The 16140-nt window shown below is 46.7% G+C and overlaps 1 protein-coding gene across 4 annotated transcripts in view; it reads left to right on the plus strand.

Moving 5' to 3' along the window:
- LOC139239187 (mucosa-associated lymphoid tissue lymphoma translocation protein 1-like) overlaps positions 1–16140 on the plus strand; it is a 237785-nt gene that overhangs the window by 132662 nt on the left and 88983 nt on the right. For all 4 annotated transcript variants that reach the window (XM_070867826.1, XM_070867851.1, XM_070867835.1 and 1 more), the window contains 2 exons: positions 11496–11674; positions 12955–13051. In XM_070867826.1, the coding sequence (XP_070723927.1) occupies positions 11496–11674; positions 12955–13051 (276 nt within the window). The remainder of the gene's footprint in view (positions 1–11495; positions 11675–12954; positions 13052–16140) is intronic.

The raw sequence follows: 16140 nt of genomic DNA on the forward strand, positions 1-16140 counted from the left end.
GAGGCTGCAGAGTGACTTGGATAGGTTAGGTGAGTGGGCAAATGCATGGCAGATGAAGTATCATGTGGATAAATGTGAGGTTATCCACTTTGGTGGTAAAAACAGAGAGACAGACTATTATCTGAATGGTGACCGATCAGGAAAAGGGGAGGTGCAACGAGACCTGGGTGTCATGGTACATCAGTCATTGACGGTTGGCATGCAGGTACAGCAGGCGGTTAAGAAAGCAAATGGCATGTTGGCCTTCATAGCGAGGGGATTTGAGTACAGGGGCAGGGAGGTGTTGCTACAGTTGTACAGGGCATTGGTGAGGCCACACCTGGAGTATTGTGTACAGTTTTGGTCTCCTAACCTGAGGAAGGACATTCTTGCTATTGAGGGAGTGCAGCGAAGGTTCACCAGACTGATTCCCAGGATGGCGGGACTGACCTACCAAGAAAGACTGGATCAACTGGGCTTGTATTCACTGGAGTTCAGAAGAATGAGAGGGGACCTCATAGAAACGTTTAAAATTCTGAAGGGTTTAGACAGGTTAGATGCAAGAAGAATGTTCCCAATGTTGGGGAAGTCCAGAACCAGGGGTCACAGTCTAAGGATAAGGGGTAAGCCATTTAGGACCGAGATGCGGAGGAACTTCTTCACCCAGAGAGTGGTGAACCTGTGGAATTCTCTACCACAGAAAGTTGTTGAGGCCAATTCACTAAATATATTCAAAAAAGAGTTCGATGTAGTCCTTACTACTAAGGGGATCAAGGTGTATGGTGAGAAAGCAAGAATGGGGTACTGAAGTTGCATGTTCAGCCATGAACTCATTGAATGGCGGTGCAGGCTTGAAGGGCCGAATGGCCTACTCTTGCACCTATTTTCTATGTTTCTATGTTTCCTCCTTTAACACTCCTTAATACCTACCTCTTTGACCAAGCTTTTGTTCATCTGCCGTAATTTCTTCTTGTGTGGCTCGGTGTGAAATTTATTTGTTTTGTCATAAAACACTCCTGTGAAGTGCTTTGGGACCTTTTACTACGTTAAAGGCACTATGTAAATACACATTGTTGAGGGGGTGCTGCACTGTTGGAGGTGTCATCTTTCGGATGAGACGGTAAATCGAGGTCCCGTCTGCTTTCTCAGATGGACCTTAAAAATCCCATGGCACTATTTTGAAGAAGAGCATGGGGGGCTTTCAAAGGTATCGTGGCCAATATTTATCCCTTAATCAAAGTAACAGCTACAGATGATCTGGTCATTATCACATTGCCCTTTGTGGGAGCTTGCTTGTGTGCAAATTGGCTGCCGCGTTTCCCACATTACAACAGTAACTATACTCCAAAAGTACTTCATTGGCTGTAAAGTGGTTTGAGGCGTCTAGTAGTCATGAAAGGCGCTATGTAAATGTAAGTCTTTTAGCTGTCAGTGAAAGTCACTATTCCAGGCTAGAGCACATCCTTTGATCTATGTCGAGGGGCTTTGTTGTGTTCATACTCTATTTGTTGGTTGCACAAACCCTCACTGGACAGGCATTAGGACCCTGCGGGGGCTATTCACACCTGCTGTAAACATGCTGGTTTTGGACACTATTTTGAGAATTGCTAAAAAAGGACACAGTTAGATGCACTACTCCTGTTTCAGTTAGTCTGTTTATTTACGTACACAACATAATTTGGCGATGAGGATGAATCAAATTAACCTCTCTACCACCGCCTTTTCTCTCCACACCCGGGGACCCTCCAATCCCATGGCCGAGATAGATAAAAAGCTTTTCTAAGTACATTACGGCGAGTGGGTTAGACGGCGACAACGTAACACCAGCTCGCCGCCGTGCAATACTTATCCACTACCTCGGCACCAAAGGCCAACGCATCTTTGGCCAAATCGAAGACACTGATTCCTGGACAAAGCGGTTAGTGCCCTAGAGAAATATATTAGGTGAAAGAAAAGTATCATGATGGAGAGATACAAATTTTGTCAAAGGGGGCAACAGAACGGTGTACCAATCAAACAGTACATCATTTCATTAACTGAACTGGCCGCTACGTGTAACTTTGGAGCACTCACAGAGGAAATGATCAGGGATCAAATTATTGAGAAAACTACAATCCCCGCATTCGGGAATGCTTGCTTAATGGAGGATAACAAATTGACATTGGACAAAGCAACTAATTTGGCCATCCAAATCGAATCAGCGCTTTCCGATTCAAAAGCGATCAGATCCCCTGCTCCTCCTGTGCAGCAGACTGCAGCTACAGCCCTTGTGCAAGGTGTTCGTCCAAAGCTGAAATCATAGCAGAGACCCAGGGCTAGTAATAATGCACCCACTACAGATCGCAGGCCTTAACTTCCACTGCTTTAACTGGGGACAAATCACATTCAGCAGAGAGTCTTAAATGCCCTGCACATGGGAAGAAATGCTCTGCATGTGGTAAAATGAACCATTTTGCTAGTGTCTGTCGCTCATCGCAGCATATTCGACATGTGGACAACCACGGATAGTGATGAACCCAGTATGGTTTACACCATTAATGACATTTCGAACATCGGTTCGTGCAAATTCAAGGACTGTGATGTAAACATTGACTGCACACCCATCTGCCTCCTCATTGACATTGGAGCCAAAGTCTCCATATTGAGCGAGGCTATGTACAAAACCCACTTCACGCACTGTCAACTGCAGCACGCAACTTCCACTTTACATGCATAATCCGACTCCAAAATTGAGGTACTTGGGATCATATCTGTCCTGATATACTACAAGGACATAACATTGGAGAACTTTTCTTTTCATGTCGCGAAGGGACAAAGCCTCGTGGATGTTGACCTTTTTGACAAGCTTGGGTTCAAAGTTTACGACCCAACCAGCACACCTGTGTACACAATGGACTTTGACGAGCAGTATCCCTCAATCTTTACAGGGTTTGGAGTGACAACAAAATTCTGCCCCCGCGCTGACCTTTCAAACCAATTATGCAGCGACTTCACCATCTCCCATTCGCGGTTCGTGATAAGTATCCAAGGATTAATGCAACTTGAATCTCGGAATCATTGAGAGCATCGACTCCTCACCCTGGATCTCGAATTTAATCATTGCTTGGCGTAAAAATGGGGAGATACACCTATGCATCGACCTGAAAGAGGTCAACAAGGCCATCATCCCCGACAAGTACCCTCTTTCTACCATTGATGAACTGTCTTCAGAATTCCACAGCTCAATAGTTTTTACGAAACTCGGCATGCGCCGCAGTTACCTGCAAATACCCCTCGTGGAGGACAGCAAACCGCTCACTGCATTCACGACGCATGATGGTCTGGATCAGTATCGACACATGCCCTACCGACTATTTTCTGCACTAAGTGCATTCAGAAGATTGTCACGGCTATGCTAGCAGGCATAGAGGGAGCCCTCAATCTGCTTGACGATATGATTGTCCATGGACGGACAATGGAAGAACATGACCAGTGACTTCATGCAGTTATGGCTAGACTTGCTACACATAACATTACACTTAATGCCGATAAGTGTACAGTCGCTGCTGGAGAAATAAACTTTCTGGGCTACAGAGTCACAGCACAAGGTTGACACCATTGACCAGTCGCAACCACCTAGCTGACATGCTCAGCCACTCGACACCTGCTTCGGACTTGGTGCTGACTTGTTCACAGATGACGACACATATGTCACGCCGATCATTACTCAGTCCATCAGAAACCTTGTCTCCTGCGACAAATTCAAAACCAAATCATAGCGTGATGCTACGCTCTAGCATGTGTGCCACTTCCTCCAGACTGAGTGGCCTAAGCAAATTCCGGAAGAGCTGAAAACTTCCACAGACTTCGTGATGAATTTTCCATTTAGAATGATGGCTGCCTAGCTCGTGGTGATAGAGCAGTAATTCCCAAGTCACTTCAACAGTGTGTTCTCTCATTGGCACACGATGGACACCCTGGCATTGCTCGCATGAAACAGAGATGTCGCGATTCAGTATGGTGGCCTGGGATTGACACTCACATCGAGGAATTTGTCTCATACCGCGAAGCATGCAGTCTGAGCGAAAAGGCCACAAACATCCGACCAGTGCCAATGAAGCCCATTCCACGGCCGCAAAGACCATGGCAACAACTTCAGTTGGATATCTTTGGTCCAGTTGAAGCAGCTCCACAGCACCAGCACTTGTTGTAGGACATGACCTGCATTCCATATGGCCAGAAATTGCTACAAGTTTAGTGACCTCATCAACGATCGTCCGTATTCTGCAGTGTAGGTTCATGAAGTTGGGCCGCCCAGAGGTCACAAACACTGACAATGGACCACAGTTTGTGTCCGACCAGTTTGTGAATTTCCTCACACATCTTGCTATCGAGCTTTGCCTTACTGCTCAGTACAATCCTCAAAGCAATGGAGGTGTTGAGCGATTTAACCGCGTCATCAGAGGGTTTGAAAGTTCAGCTCTCACACCTACGAGCTCAATGAACGCTCGTAGACTGATCCCAACTCACAGGCCAACAGACCGGCATGATGGAACAGAGGCACTGTTCTGTTTCCCAACCGAAAACGTCGATCAAACACCGCAAGCTGCATGCTGGTCTCAGCGCATCAGAACACGGCCTGGCTATCTCAAGGGGCTAGACTTTCCCAAGAGCCCCTCACTGCTCAATTGCCTGCCCAGAAAAATCGCTAAAGTTTTGCAAATAATGCCGGCGAGAATTTCCATTATTAAGTTAAAAATAATCGCCCGTAGAGAAAATGGATTTTGCACCACTATTCTTGGCGGTTAAAGTGGAAATTAAGTAAAACAGGCCATTCTTAAAATTATTTTAAAAATTTAGTCTGAGGCTATAGTTAGGCCTAGGGAGGGAGGAAAACTTTAAAAATAAATTTCACAAAATAAAAGTTAAACAAACATTCCCAAGACACTTTTAAAGCTAATCGCCATTTTACAATTAAAAAATAAATAAATAAAGTGCCTTTAACTTACCTTTCTTTGCAGAGTACTCACCTACCGCCCTGTTTAAACAGCTTCCACAGGGCGGTTCCCTCGGTGATCTGGACAGACTTCCGTTGAGACCAAACTCACGCCCTGGTGATTTTCTCGATGGTGCACGTTGGCGGTTTGGTCCCAGCGGGCGTTTTCAGATTTTTGCGGTACCATTTAAAAAAAAAAGCTAAAGGGAAAACTTTCGCTGGGCGGTTTCTCTCCTAAAAACAGCTGTATCGCCGAGAAAGTCGTCGAAAACCCGTCGAAAATGAAGGTGAAACACAAAAAAATTAAAAGGAAAAACAATCACACTTGCCTTCGGAGTCCATTACTTACCTCTTCGCCGAGGGAATGGTTCAACCGTCCTGATTAACCAGGCGGTCAGTGCGAGGCACGCTTTGGGGTGTACAGATCGGGCAAGAATCGAAACTCGCGCCTGTTATATATGTAAACCTGTAAATACCTTGTTTAACCACCAGAGGGCTCATTCCCTGGAGTCCCAAGGGATCCCACAATCCCTTGGGAGCACCTATACTTAAGGAGGCCTCACAGGCTGGAGGGACACTCTGGAGACCTGCAATAAAAGACTACGGTCACACTTTACTTTGAGCTCACAGTATCTGGTCAGATTCTTTATTTGTACACTACAACTGGCGACGAGATACAGATATCGAACCCCACCGCAACAATGCAGAGAACAGTGGGCATCCTGGAGAAATTTTCAGAGGGAGATGATTGGGAACTCTTTGTGGAGCGACTTGACTAATACTTTATGGACAACGAGCTGGAAGGAGAAGCAAACACTGCCAAAAGAAGTGCGATTCTCCTCACCGTTTGCAGGGCACCAACATATGGCCTCATGAAAAAGCTGTTGCTCCAGCGAAACCCACAGAGAAATCATATGATGATTTGTGCACACTGGTCCGGGAGCATCTTAACCCAAAGGAAAGCGTTCTACACGTGCAAGAGGTCTGAAGGCCAGGAAGTGGCGAGTTATGTCACCGAGCTAAGACGCCTTGCAGGACATTGCGAATTTGGAGCACATGCTCAGGGACTTCTTTGTACTTGGCTTTGGCCATGAAATAATACTTTGCAAACTTTTGACTGTAGAGACCCCAACCTTGAGTAAAGCCATAGCGATAGCCCAGGCGTTCATCTCCACCAGTGACAATACCAAGCAAATCTCTAAGCACACAAGTGCTGCTACAATTACTGTGAACAAAGTAATGTTGTTTTTGAATTGTAACCTACAGGGCAAGCCTCACATGCCTGCAGCTGCACATCCGCAGATGTCTGAGTCCACCATCAAGCGTGATGAATGCTAGGCTATTAACACCTTGTTGATGCAGTGGGGGTGATCATCGTTTCCATTCATGCCGCTTCAAAGGATACATTTGCAAGGGCTGTGGAACAATGGGACATCTCCAACGTATGTGCAGGCGAGCTGCAAATACTTCTAATCCTGCAAACCACCATGTTGCGGAGGAGGACAGATCCATGGCGGATCACGATGAACCAGAGCCTCAGACCGAGGAGGCAGAGGTATATGGGGTGCACACATTTACCACAAATTGTCCCCCGATAATGCTGAAGGTTGAATTAACTGGACTCCCGGAGTCAATGGAGCTGGACACGGGCGCGAACCAGTCCATTATGAGCAAAAAGACTTTCAATAAATTGTGGTGCAGCAAGGTCTTAAGGCCAGTTCAGACTCCCATTCGCACTAAACTGAGAACTTACACAAAGGAACTGATTCCCGTAATCGGCAGTGCTAATGTAAAGGTCTCCTATGATGGAGCGGTGCACAAGTTACCACTCTGGGTGGTACCGGGCGATGGCCCCACACTGTTCGGCAGGAGCTGGCTGGGGAAGATACGCTGGAACTGGGACAATGTCCGAGCGCTCTCGCCCGTCGACGACACTTCATGTGCCCAGGTCCTAAACAACTTCCCCTCACTGTTCGAACCAGGCATCGGGAAGTTCCAAGGAGCAAAAGTGCAGATCTACCTAATTCCGGGGGCACGACCCATCCATTACAAGGCGAGAGCAGTACCATACATAATGAGAGGGAGGGTGGAGATCGAGCAGAACCGGCAGCAACGAGAGGGCATCATTTACCGATCGAATTCAACGAGTGGGCCAGTCCAATTGTTCTAGTCCTCAAGGGAGATGGCACCGTCAGAATCTGTCATGCTTACAAAGTAACTATCAATCGTTTCTCCCTGCAGGATCAATACCCGCTACCAAAGGCAGATGACCTTTTTACGATGCTGGCGGGAGGAAAGATGTTCACGAAGCTGGACTTGATTCGATCTACATGATGCAGGAGCTGGAGGAATCATCGAAAGGCCTCACTTGCTATACACGCACAAAGGTCTCTTCATTTACAACAGATGCCCTTTTGGGATTCGATCGGCTGCGGCGATATTCCAGAGTAACATAGAAAGCTTACTGAAGTCGGTCCCGCGCACCGTGATCTTCCAGAATGACATCTTGGTTACAGGTCGAAATACAGTCGAGCATCTGCAGAACCTGGAGGAGGTTCTTAGTCGGCTTAATCGCGTGGGGCTCAGGTTAAAACGCTCAAAGTGCATTTTCCTGGCACCTGAAGTGGAGTTCCTGGGGAGAAGAATCGCGGCGGACGGCATCAGGCCCACCGATTCGAAGACTGAGGCAATCGAGAACACACCGAGGCCACACAACGTGATGGAGCTGCAGTCATTTCTAGGACTCCTGAACTACTTTGGTAACTTCCTACACTTTAAAACCACTACACGCTTTACTGCGTAAAGGAGACGAATGGGCATGGGGTAAAAGCCAAGAAAATGCCTTTATAAAAGCTAGAAAACTGTTATGCTCAAACAAATTGCTTGTGTTGTATGATCCATGTAAGTATTTGGTACTAGCATGTGATGTGACGTCAAACGGTGTCGGGGGTGTATTGCAACAAGCTAATGAATCTGGGAAATTGCAACCAGTTGCTTATGCATCCAGAAGTCTGTCTAAGGCTGAGCGGGCCTACAGCATGATTGAAAAAGAAGCGTTAGCATGTGTTTTATGGGGTAAAGAAAATGCATCAGTATCTGTTTCAGCTCAAATTTGAATTGGAAACTGACCATAAGCCACTTATCCCCCTTTTCTGAAAGTAAAGGGATAAATACGAATGCATCAGCCTGCATCCAGAGATGGGCTCTCACGTTGTCCGCATATAACTACGCCATCCGCCACAGGCCAGGCATAGAAAACTGTGCTGATGCTCTCAGTAGGTTGTCATTGCCCACTATGTGGGTGGAAATGGCACAGCCCCCAGATTTAGTTATGGTAATGGAAGCTTTCGAGAGTGAACAATCACCTGTTACCGCCCGACAGATTAGAACCTGGACGAGCCAGGACCCTTTACTGTCCTTAGTAAAAAACTGTGTGCTTCACGGGTGCTGGTCCAGTGTCCCATTAGAAATGCAGGAAGAAATAAAGCCGTACCAGCGGCGCAATAGTGCTATACAGGCAGACTGCCTTCTGTGGGGTAATCGGGTGGTGGTACTAAAAAAGGGCAGGGACACTTTCATTAGTGATCTCCACAGTACCCACCCAGGCATTGTAATGATGAAAATGATAGCCAGATCCCACGTGTGGTGGCCCGGTATCGATGCGGTCTTAGAGTCCTACGTGCACAAATGTTCACAGTTAAGCATTGCACCCAGGGAGGCGCCACTAAGTTTATGGTCTTGGCCCTCCAAACCATGGTCTAGGGTCCTTGTCGACTATGCAGGCCCATTCTTGGGAAAAATGTTCCTAGTGGTTGTAGTACTCCAAATGGATTGAATGTGAGATAATGTCAGCAAGCGTACTCCAAATGGATTGAATGTGAGATAATGTCGGCAAGCACATCCTTTGCTACCACTGAAAGCCTGCCGGCTGTGTTTGCCACGCACGGCCTGCCTGATGTCCTTGTGAGTGACAACGGGCCATGTTTCACCAGTGCCGAGTTCAAAGAGTTCATGACCCGTAATAGGGTCAAACATGTCACATCTGCCCCATTCAAACCAGCATCCAATGGTCAGGCAGAGAGAGCAGTGCCAACAATCAAGCAGAGCTTGAAGAGGGTAACTGAAGGCTATCCCGAGTCCTGCTTAGTTACCGTACGAGACCCCACTCGCTCACTGGGATTCCACCCGCTGAACTGCTCATGAAAAGGGCACTTAAGACAAGGCTCTCTTTAGTCCACCCTGATCTACATGAACAGGTAAAGAGCAGGCAGCTTCAACAAAGTACATATGATAGCGCAAATGTGTCATGCGAAATTGAGAAGAATGATCCTGTATTTGCGTTGAACTATGGACAAGCTCCCAAGTGGCTTCCTGGTGCTGTCGTGACCAAAGAGGGGAGTAGGGTGTTTCGGGTCAAACTTTCAAATGGACTCATCTACAGGAAACACTTGGACCAAACCAAACTCAGATTCACGGACTATTCAGAGCAACCCACACTAGACCCTACCTTTTTTGACCCCCCAACACACACATACCAGTGGCAACCGACACAACGGTTGACCACGAAGCAGAACCCATCACCCGCAGCTGCCCAGCAGGACTCACCACACCAGGTAGCCCAGCAAGGTCAGCTGCACAGCAGCCCAGCGAGGGCCCAACAAACGACTCACCAAAACCAGCATTTGCACTGAGACAATCAACCAGGGAAAGAAAGGCCCCAGATTGACTCACCTTGTAAATAGTTACACTGTTGACTTTGTGGGGGGGGGGGGGGGTGTTATATATGTAAACCTGTAAATACCCTGTTTAACCACCAGAGGGCTCATCCCCTGGAGTCCCAAGGGATCCCACAATCCCTTGGGAGCACCTGTACTTAAGGAGGCCTCACAGGCTGGAGCGACACCCCGGAAACCTGCAATAAAAGACTACGGTCACACTTTACTTTGAGCTCACAGTATCTGGTCAGACTCTATTCGTACACTACAGCGTCGGTGTCGCAACCAGCTCTTCCGGGCGGTGCTGCTCCGTGCCACCGCAAAACCAGACCCGAGGATCCCTGTGGGGCGCTGGAGGCTGATCGCCCGGCCCAAACACCTCAGTGCCACCATTGCTGCCACTCTGGGCTGAAAGGCGGAGCAGAGAAGACCCGAAAATCCAACCCGTTTGGATCAAACCTTTCTCCGCAAACCGTGGACAACCATCAAATGCGTCCGAATTGGTCATGGTAGATGCTGCCACCTTCTCCAGAGGTGGAAGTTTAAAGCAGCCCCATCATGTGACTGTGGAGCTCCTAATCAGACCCTGGAGCACATCATTGAGCACTGCCCTCACAGAAAATTTGCAGGCAGCCGACAAAATATCCACACTGTTACACCGGAAGCTTTGGCCTGGATATCCAACTTGGATATTAATATTCGATTTGCTTTGCTACTACCACACGAAAGAAGACTACTGGCAACTAGAGATGGGCAATAAATGCTGGCCTTCCCAGTGTCACCCACATACCGAGAACCATTTCTTAGGGTCATCCCTATGCCCCCTTTTAAACGTTGATGCAAAGAGGATGGAGTATAAAAGCAGGGAAGTCCTGCTACAACTGTACAAGGTATTGGTGAGGCCACACCTGGATTACTGCGTACAGTTTTGGGTCACCTTATTTCAGGAAGGATATACTTGTGTTAGAGACAGTTCAGAGAAGGTTCACGAGGTTGATTCCTGAGACGAAGGGGTTGACTTATGAAGAAAGGTTGAGCAGGTTGGGCCGATACCCATTGGAGTTTAGAAGAATGAGAGGTGATCTTATCGAAACGTATAATGTACTGAGGGGGCTCAACAAGGTAGATGCACAGAGGATGTTTCCCCTCGTTGGGGAATCTAGAACTCGGGGGCATAGTTTCAGAATAAGGGGTCGCCTATTTCGAACTGAGATGAGGAGGAATTTCTTCTCTCAGTGGGTCGTAAATCTGTGCAATTCTCTGCCCCAGAGAGCTGTGGAGGCTGGGTCATTGAATATATTTAAGGGGGAGATAGATTTTTGAGCGATGAAGGAGTGAAGGATTATGGGGAGCAGCAGGGAAGTGGAGTTGAGTCCAGGATCAGATCAGCCGTGATCTTATTAACTGGCGGAGCAGGCTCGAGGGGCCAGATGGCCTACTCCTGCTCCTATTTCTTATGTTCTTGTGTTCTTATGATATATTAGCTACTTTCCAAATCTTGGACACAGTTCCTGTTTCTATTAATTCCCTAAAGAAAGTGTACAAAATCCTTCTGAGCAGGGTGACTTGTCTTCCTTTATCTTCCTCAGTTTACTAGTGGCAGTCTTATCTGTAATTTTTATTTCGTTTAGTATTCCCTCCCCCCTCGTCCTCCTCCACCACGCCCCCCCCTCAAAATTCAGCATCTGATGTGTGCACATGGCCTTGGTCCTCAAACTGTTATTTTGTGCTTTTCAAATAGATCAAGCTCATTTTCATGGCTTTATCATTGAAAGTCTAAGAATATTTGTGACCAACTGCTGAAAATAGAATTGTTTTTTTTTCAGGAAGAAGATTCTATACCACTGAGACCAGGCTTCAGATTATAAATCAGCCACAAGCCCAAAATCTGATGGTGGGAGACACACTGTTATTGGAATGTACTGCAATTGGCATACCAATGCCACGTTATCAATGGCTGAGAAATGGACTACCAGTCACCAATGGCTGTGAAAGGCACTACAAGGTACTTTCTAGTGCAGTAAGGCTTTGTTTCTTTCTCCCACCCCCTCTGGATGTATTTCTCTGGAAACTTGTTCTGATCGATAAATAATAGCTATCTCTGAGTCAGATGGTTGTGAACTTGAAACACCATCTAGCCTGATACTACAGGGCAATGCTGAGGGAGTGCTGCATTCTTGGACATGTCGAGGTCCCATCTGTTTGTGCAGGGAGATGTTGAGGATTCCATTGCAACTTTTGCAGAAAACCAGGGAGTTATCCCGGAATAATTTCCTTCGAATCAATAGCAATTCTTTCTCTATTTTATAAAGTATGGCTTGCCTAATACTGTGACCTTGTTTACAGCTGCCCGGCCCGATCTTGAGGCCTCAATCCGGCATACTGAATTGGGTTGCCTGTTTGGTGCTCCGCAGCTCACCTGCCAGGCTTAAATGAGGCAAGGGCTCACACTCTCATTGCTCCCTCTCACACGCACACACGGTCTCCCAAAAGTCAAAATCGACCCCAATATGTTTTGTGAATAGTGTGTCCATCTTGGTTCAGTGGTAGCATTCTCGCCTTTGAGTCAGAAGATCATGGGTTCAAGCCCGACTGCAGAGACTTAAGCACATAACCCAGGCTGACACCTCAGCGCAGTACTGAGGGAGTGCTGCACTGTCAGAGGTGCCATTTTTTGGATGAAACATTAAATCTATGCCTGGCTGCCCTCTCAGGTACATGTAAAAGATCCCATGGCATTATTCGAAGAACAGCAGGGGAGTTCTCCCCGATATCCTAGTCAATATTAATCTCTCAACCAAGATCGCTTAAACAGATTATCTGGCCATTTACCTCATTGCTCTTTGTGGGAACTTGCTGTGTGCAAATAGACTGCTGTGTTTTCTATATTACAACAGTAACTGCACTTTAAAAGTACTTCATTGGCTGTAAAGCAGTTTGGGAAATCCTGGAGTTGTGAAAGGCATAAAACCTTAGATCACATGCTAAAACCTGTTTCCTAAAATCAGCTGCTGCTTTTTAAGTTTTAAGTACAGTACTATTTACTTATTTTATATATTAAAAATTTATATATGCATTAGAGCCAATTTTTCATATTCACGCTATTTGTGGAAGCCTCACTTACCAGAAATGATTGGCAGCACCCCCACACTTTCCCGGTTTGCACACCTATAGGGTGAGGCTCCTCTCCAGTGGTATGAACTTGAAGAATTGTTTCTGATACAGATGTTGTACTTTACATTTTGTTCACATAAGTAACTTACCCACACCTTTATTTGAAAATAGATAAGTAAAATAAATCTGGACAATCAGGGCCAGTACCGTTGCCATGTGTTCAATGGCAAGGCAGAACAATGGAGTATGGAAGCAGACGTTTTTATAGGTAAGGAGTTAATCTTTTTGAGATTTTTAGAGTAACATCCTTGCCTTTCAGTCAGAAGGTTGTGGGTTCAAATCCCAATCCAAAGTCTTCAGCACATAAACCGAGGCTGACACGCTCGTGCAGTCATCATAGGCGGTCCCTCGAAATGAGGATGACTTGCTTCCACGCCAAAAAAAGGACGAGTTCACAGGTATTTCAATGAAGGACCTGAACTACATCCTGAAGGGTGGAAGATGCCCGTGCGTGAATTCTTTTAACGTGGGGTGGCAGTTGCACACCAGCCACCACATGGGCTTGACAGAGCTAGGTCTTGGTCCAGTGGCAAGGATTACCTAAGACAACTGGAGACCAGCTCTGCTGCACGGACCTAGTGCGGCCCCTGGGCCCCTGGCCCCAAACTCGCGCCTCCCCTGGGCCCCGATCACATCCCTCTACAGTCTCTCGCTGCACCTGCTGTATCTGCCCACCCTCCAATCACCGACCTAGATCTTGATGACACCACTCTTCACAGCCATCACCCTCCTGCACCAGCTCACGCTGTACCTTGAAGTGGCATGCCTCCACGCTGCCCATGGTCGCCGCTCACCGCACTGTCGGAGGTGCCGTCATTCAGATGAGATGTTAAACCGAGGTCCCGTCTGCTCTTTCAGGTGGATGTAAATGATCCCATGGCACCACTTCGAAGAAGAACAGGGGAGTTCTCCCTGGTGTCCTGGGCCATATTTATCCCTTAATCAACATCACCTAAAAACAGATTATCTTGTTATTATCACGTTGCTGTTTGTGGGAACTTACTTTGTGCAAATTAATAGCCACGTTTCCTACATTACAACAGTGACTACACTTCAAAAAGTACTTCATTGGCTGTAAAGTGCTTTTGGACGATTTAGAACTAAATTAGCAGTGTCACTTTGATAGATGTTGCTGTGCATATTGGAAACAAGGGGATAGAAATTGCCCACCCACCTGAAACGGGGCCCACGGGGCAAATGTTGTGTATAGGGTCCACAAATTGTGCTGACTTTGTGGATTGCTCTCACATTGGTGCCATTATTCTCGCCGACAAAGTTGAACAGCAAATTATCAGAGCTCCGCCCCCATTATGATCAATGGCCAGATGGAGTTTGCTGCATTAACGCCAATGTGATTGTATCTTTGCTGTTCTATGGGATGCCCTAATGTGGCAACTTAGACCATTACAGCGATGGCTCAGGAGGGTTCAGAACCAGTAAATTGTTCAATAGCTCAGCAGGTTGCTTGAGGGTAGGACTTGTTCTAGGAACTTCACTGAAATCTTAAACCTCTATTAAGTAATAAAATAAGTGTTTTGACAGCTAGACATGTTAATGTTCCCCGACTGAAATTATTTTCTTATCAATATTTTTTGATCTTGTGTGCTAAGCAATAATTGCAACCAGTAATGAAATATAGCTAAGCATCACACGCAGCTTGGGGGATAATCTTTGATATATATATACACGATTATCTTCTTGATATCAATTTAATTATCTATTCTGTTCCAGTAAAACTCTTCAACCACATTAAACCTGACCTGGATTTTTTTGTCCATACAGACTGCGACCCATCACCATGTTATCAGATCAGAATGTTTTTTACCACAGCTGCGGTTCAGGTTGCCTCTTGAGTGACATTCCGCTCTTTGTTGTTTTTTTCCCCTGGATCCGAATGTCACTCTTCATGGGGGCGGTGACAACACTCGAGGGGCGGATATGGGGCGGTGCAGAGTGACCACTGCGATGATGTCATCACGGTGCCACGTCACCACCGCGATGATGTCATCACGGTGCCGCGTCACCGCCGCTCTCCCCCTCACTTAAAGGGGAGAGCCTCTGTGATTTTCAAACTTCGGCCCACTGGGCCACCACGGAGGGTTTCGGCTGGGCCAGCGGCCAGGCCCCCCAAGTGGGTTGCCAGGCTGCCTGTTGGCGGCCCGTCCAAACCCGGGGGCATAATTGTCAGGCCGACATATTAGTCAGCCAACAAAAAAAAACATGGCCGGACCACCGTTGCAGAAGGCCACACCCTCACTGGACCATCGGGAAAAAAACAGGTGTTGGCACCGCCGGGCGGGCCAAAGACTTTCAGAGGGGAATGTTGCCGTCGGGATCGGGGGGGTGTAGATCGGCGGTGATGACGTGCTTACCACGGATCGGCAGCAGCGGAGTGGTGGGGGTAGGGGGGTGGGGTCGGGGCACCACCAGGAAACCTTGGAAGGCAATTGGGCTATCAGCGGCCGTTCCACGAAAAGTTGGCGGCTTCGCCACTCCATAGAGTGGAGATTAGCATGAGGTATATTGTTGGGTAGTGTAGAAAAATTTCAACACCGTCATCCTGATAAGTACAAAATTCACAGGTGAGGGAGATGGAAAGAAGAGGGTATCATACTTCATATTTTAGATCTATTTAGAAACATGTTACAATTGTATGTTACTCTAACTGTAAGGGCCCAGGTACAGTGCAGCATTTGCTGTGGAATGTGACGATGGTAATGTGTTGAAGGCAACTAAATTCTAACACATGCTGGTTAATTTGCGATCCATTCCTTCTCAAATGATTTCTCCAGTGGGAAATAGGAATGGGCTACTCTTCAATCCAAAAGTAACAACAATGAAACCTTAGCATAGAATTCACCATTGCAGGATTTAGAACTAATTTTAAAATTGCCACAGTATATCATCCCATAGAAAAGCAATGGTATAGTAACGTCTCAAACCACAATAGTTGTTACAGTCAATCAAAGATGGAGGTGGAATATGAATTTAGTGGAATTTGAATAAAGTGGCCTATTAATGTATGTTTTGTATCATAACAGCATTGATTGTTAGGATGAGTATTATTACCTGGTTGCAGATTTCAAAGTTACGTGTGTGTTCATTGCAAAGCTTGGCTGAGCTCTCCAAACCAAACCTCAACCTGAGCTGATTGAACATAATGGCAATCATCTGCATATAATTTGTGGGCGATAACGTAGAAATGTGTTAATACACATGGCTTCCATGCACATCCAGTCAGTCAGCATCGGAAAGATTAACATTTCATCAGAACTGCACTCCACTTCTGATGCAGGT

This window comes from Pristiophorus japonicus, chromosome 2 (assembly GCF_044704955.1).
Source record: "Pristiophorus japonicus isolate sPriJap1 chromosome 2, sPriJap1.hap1, whole genome shotgun sequence".
In the NCBI taxonomy this organism is placed as follows: domain Eukaryota; kingdom Metazoa; phylum Chordata; class Chondrichthyes; family Pristiophoridae; genus Pristiophorus; species Pristiophorus japonicus.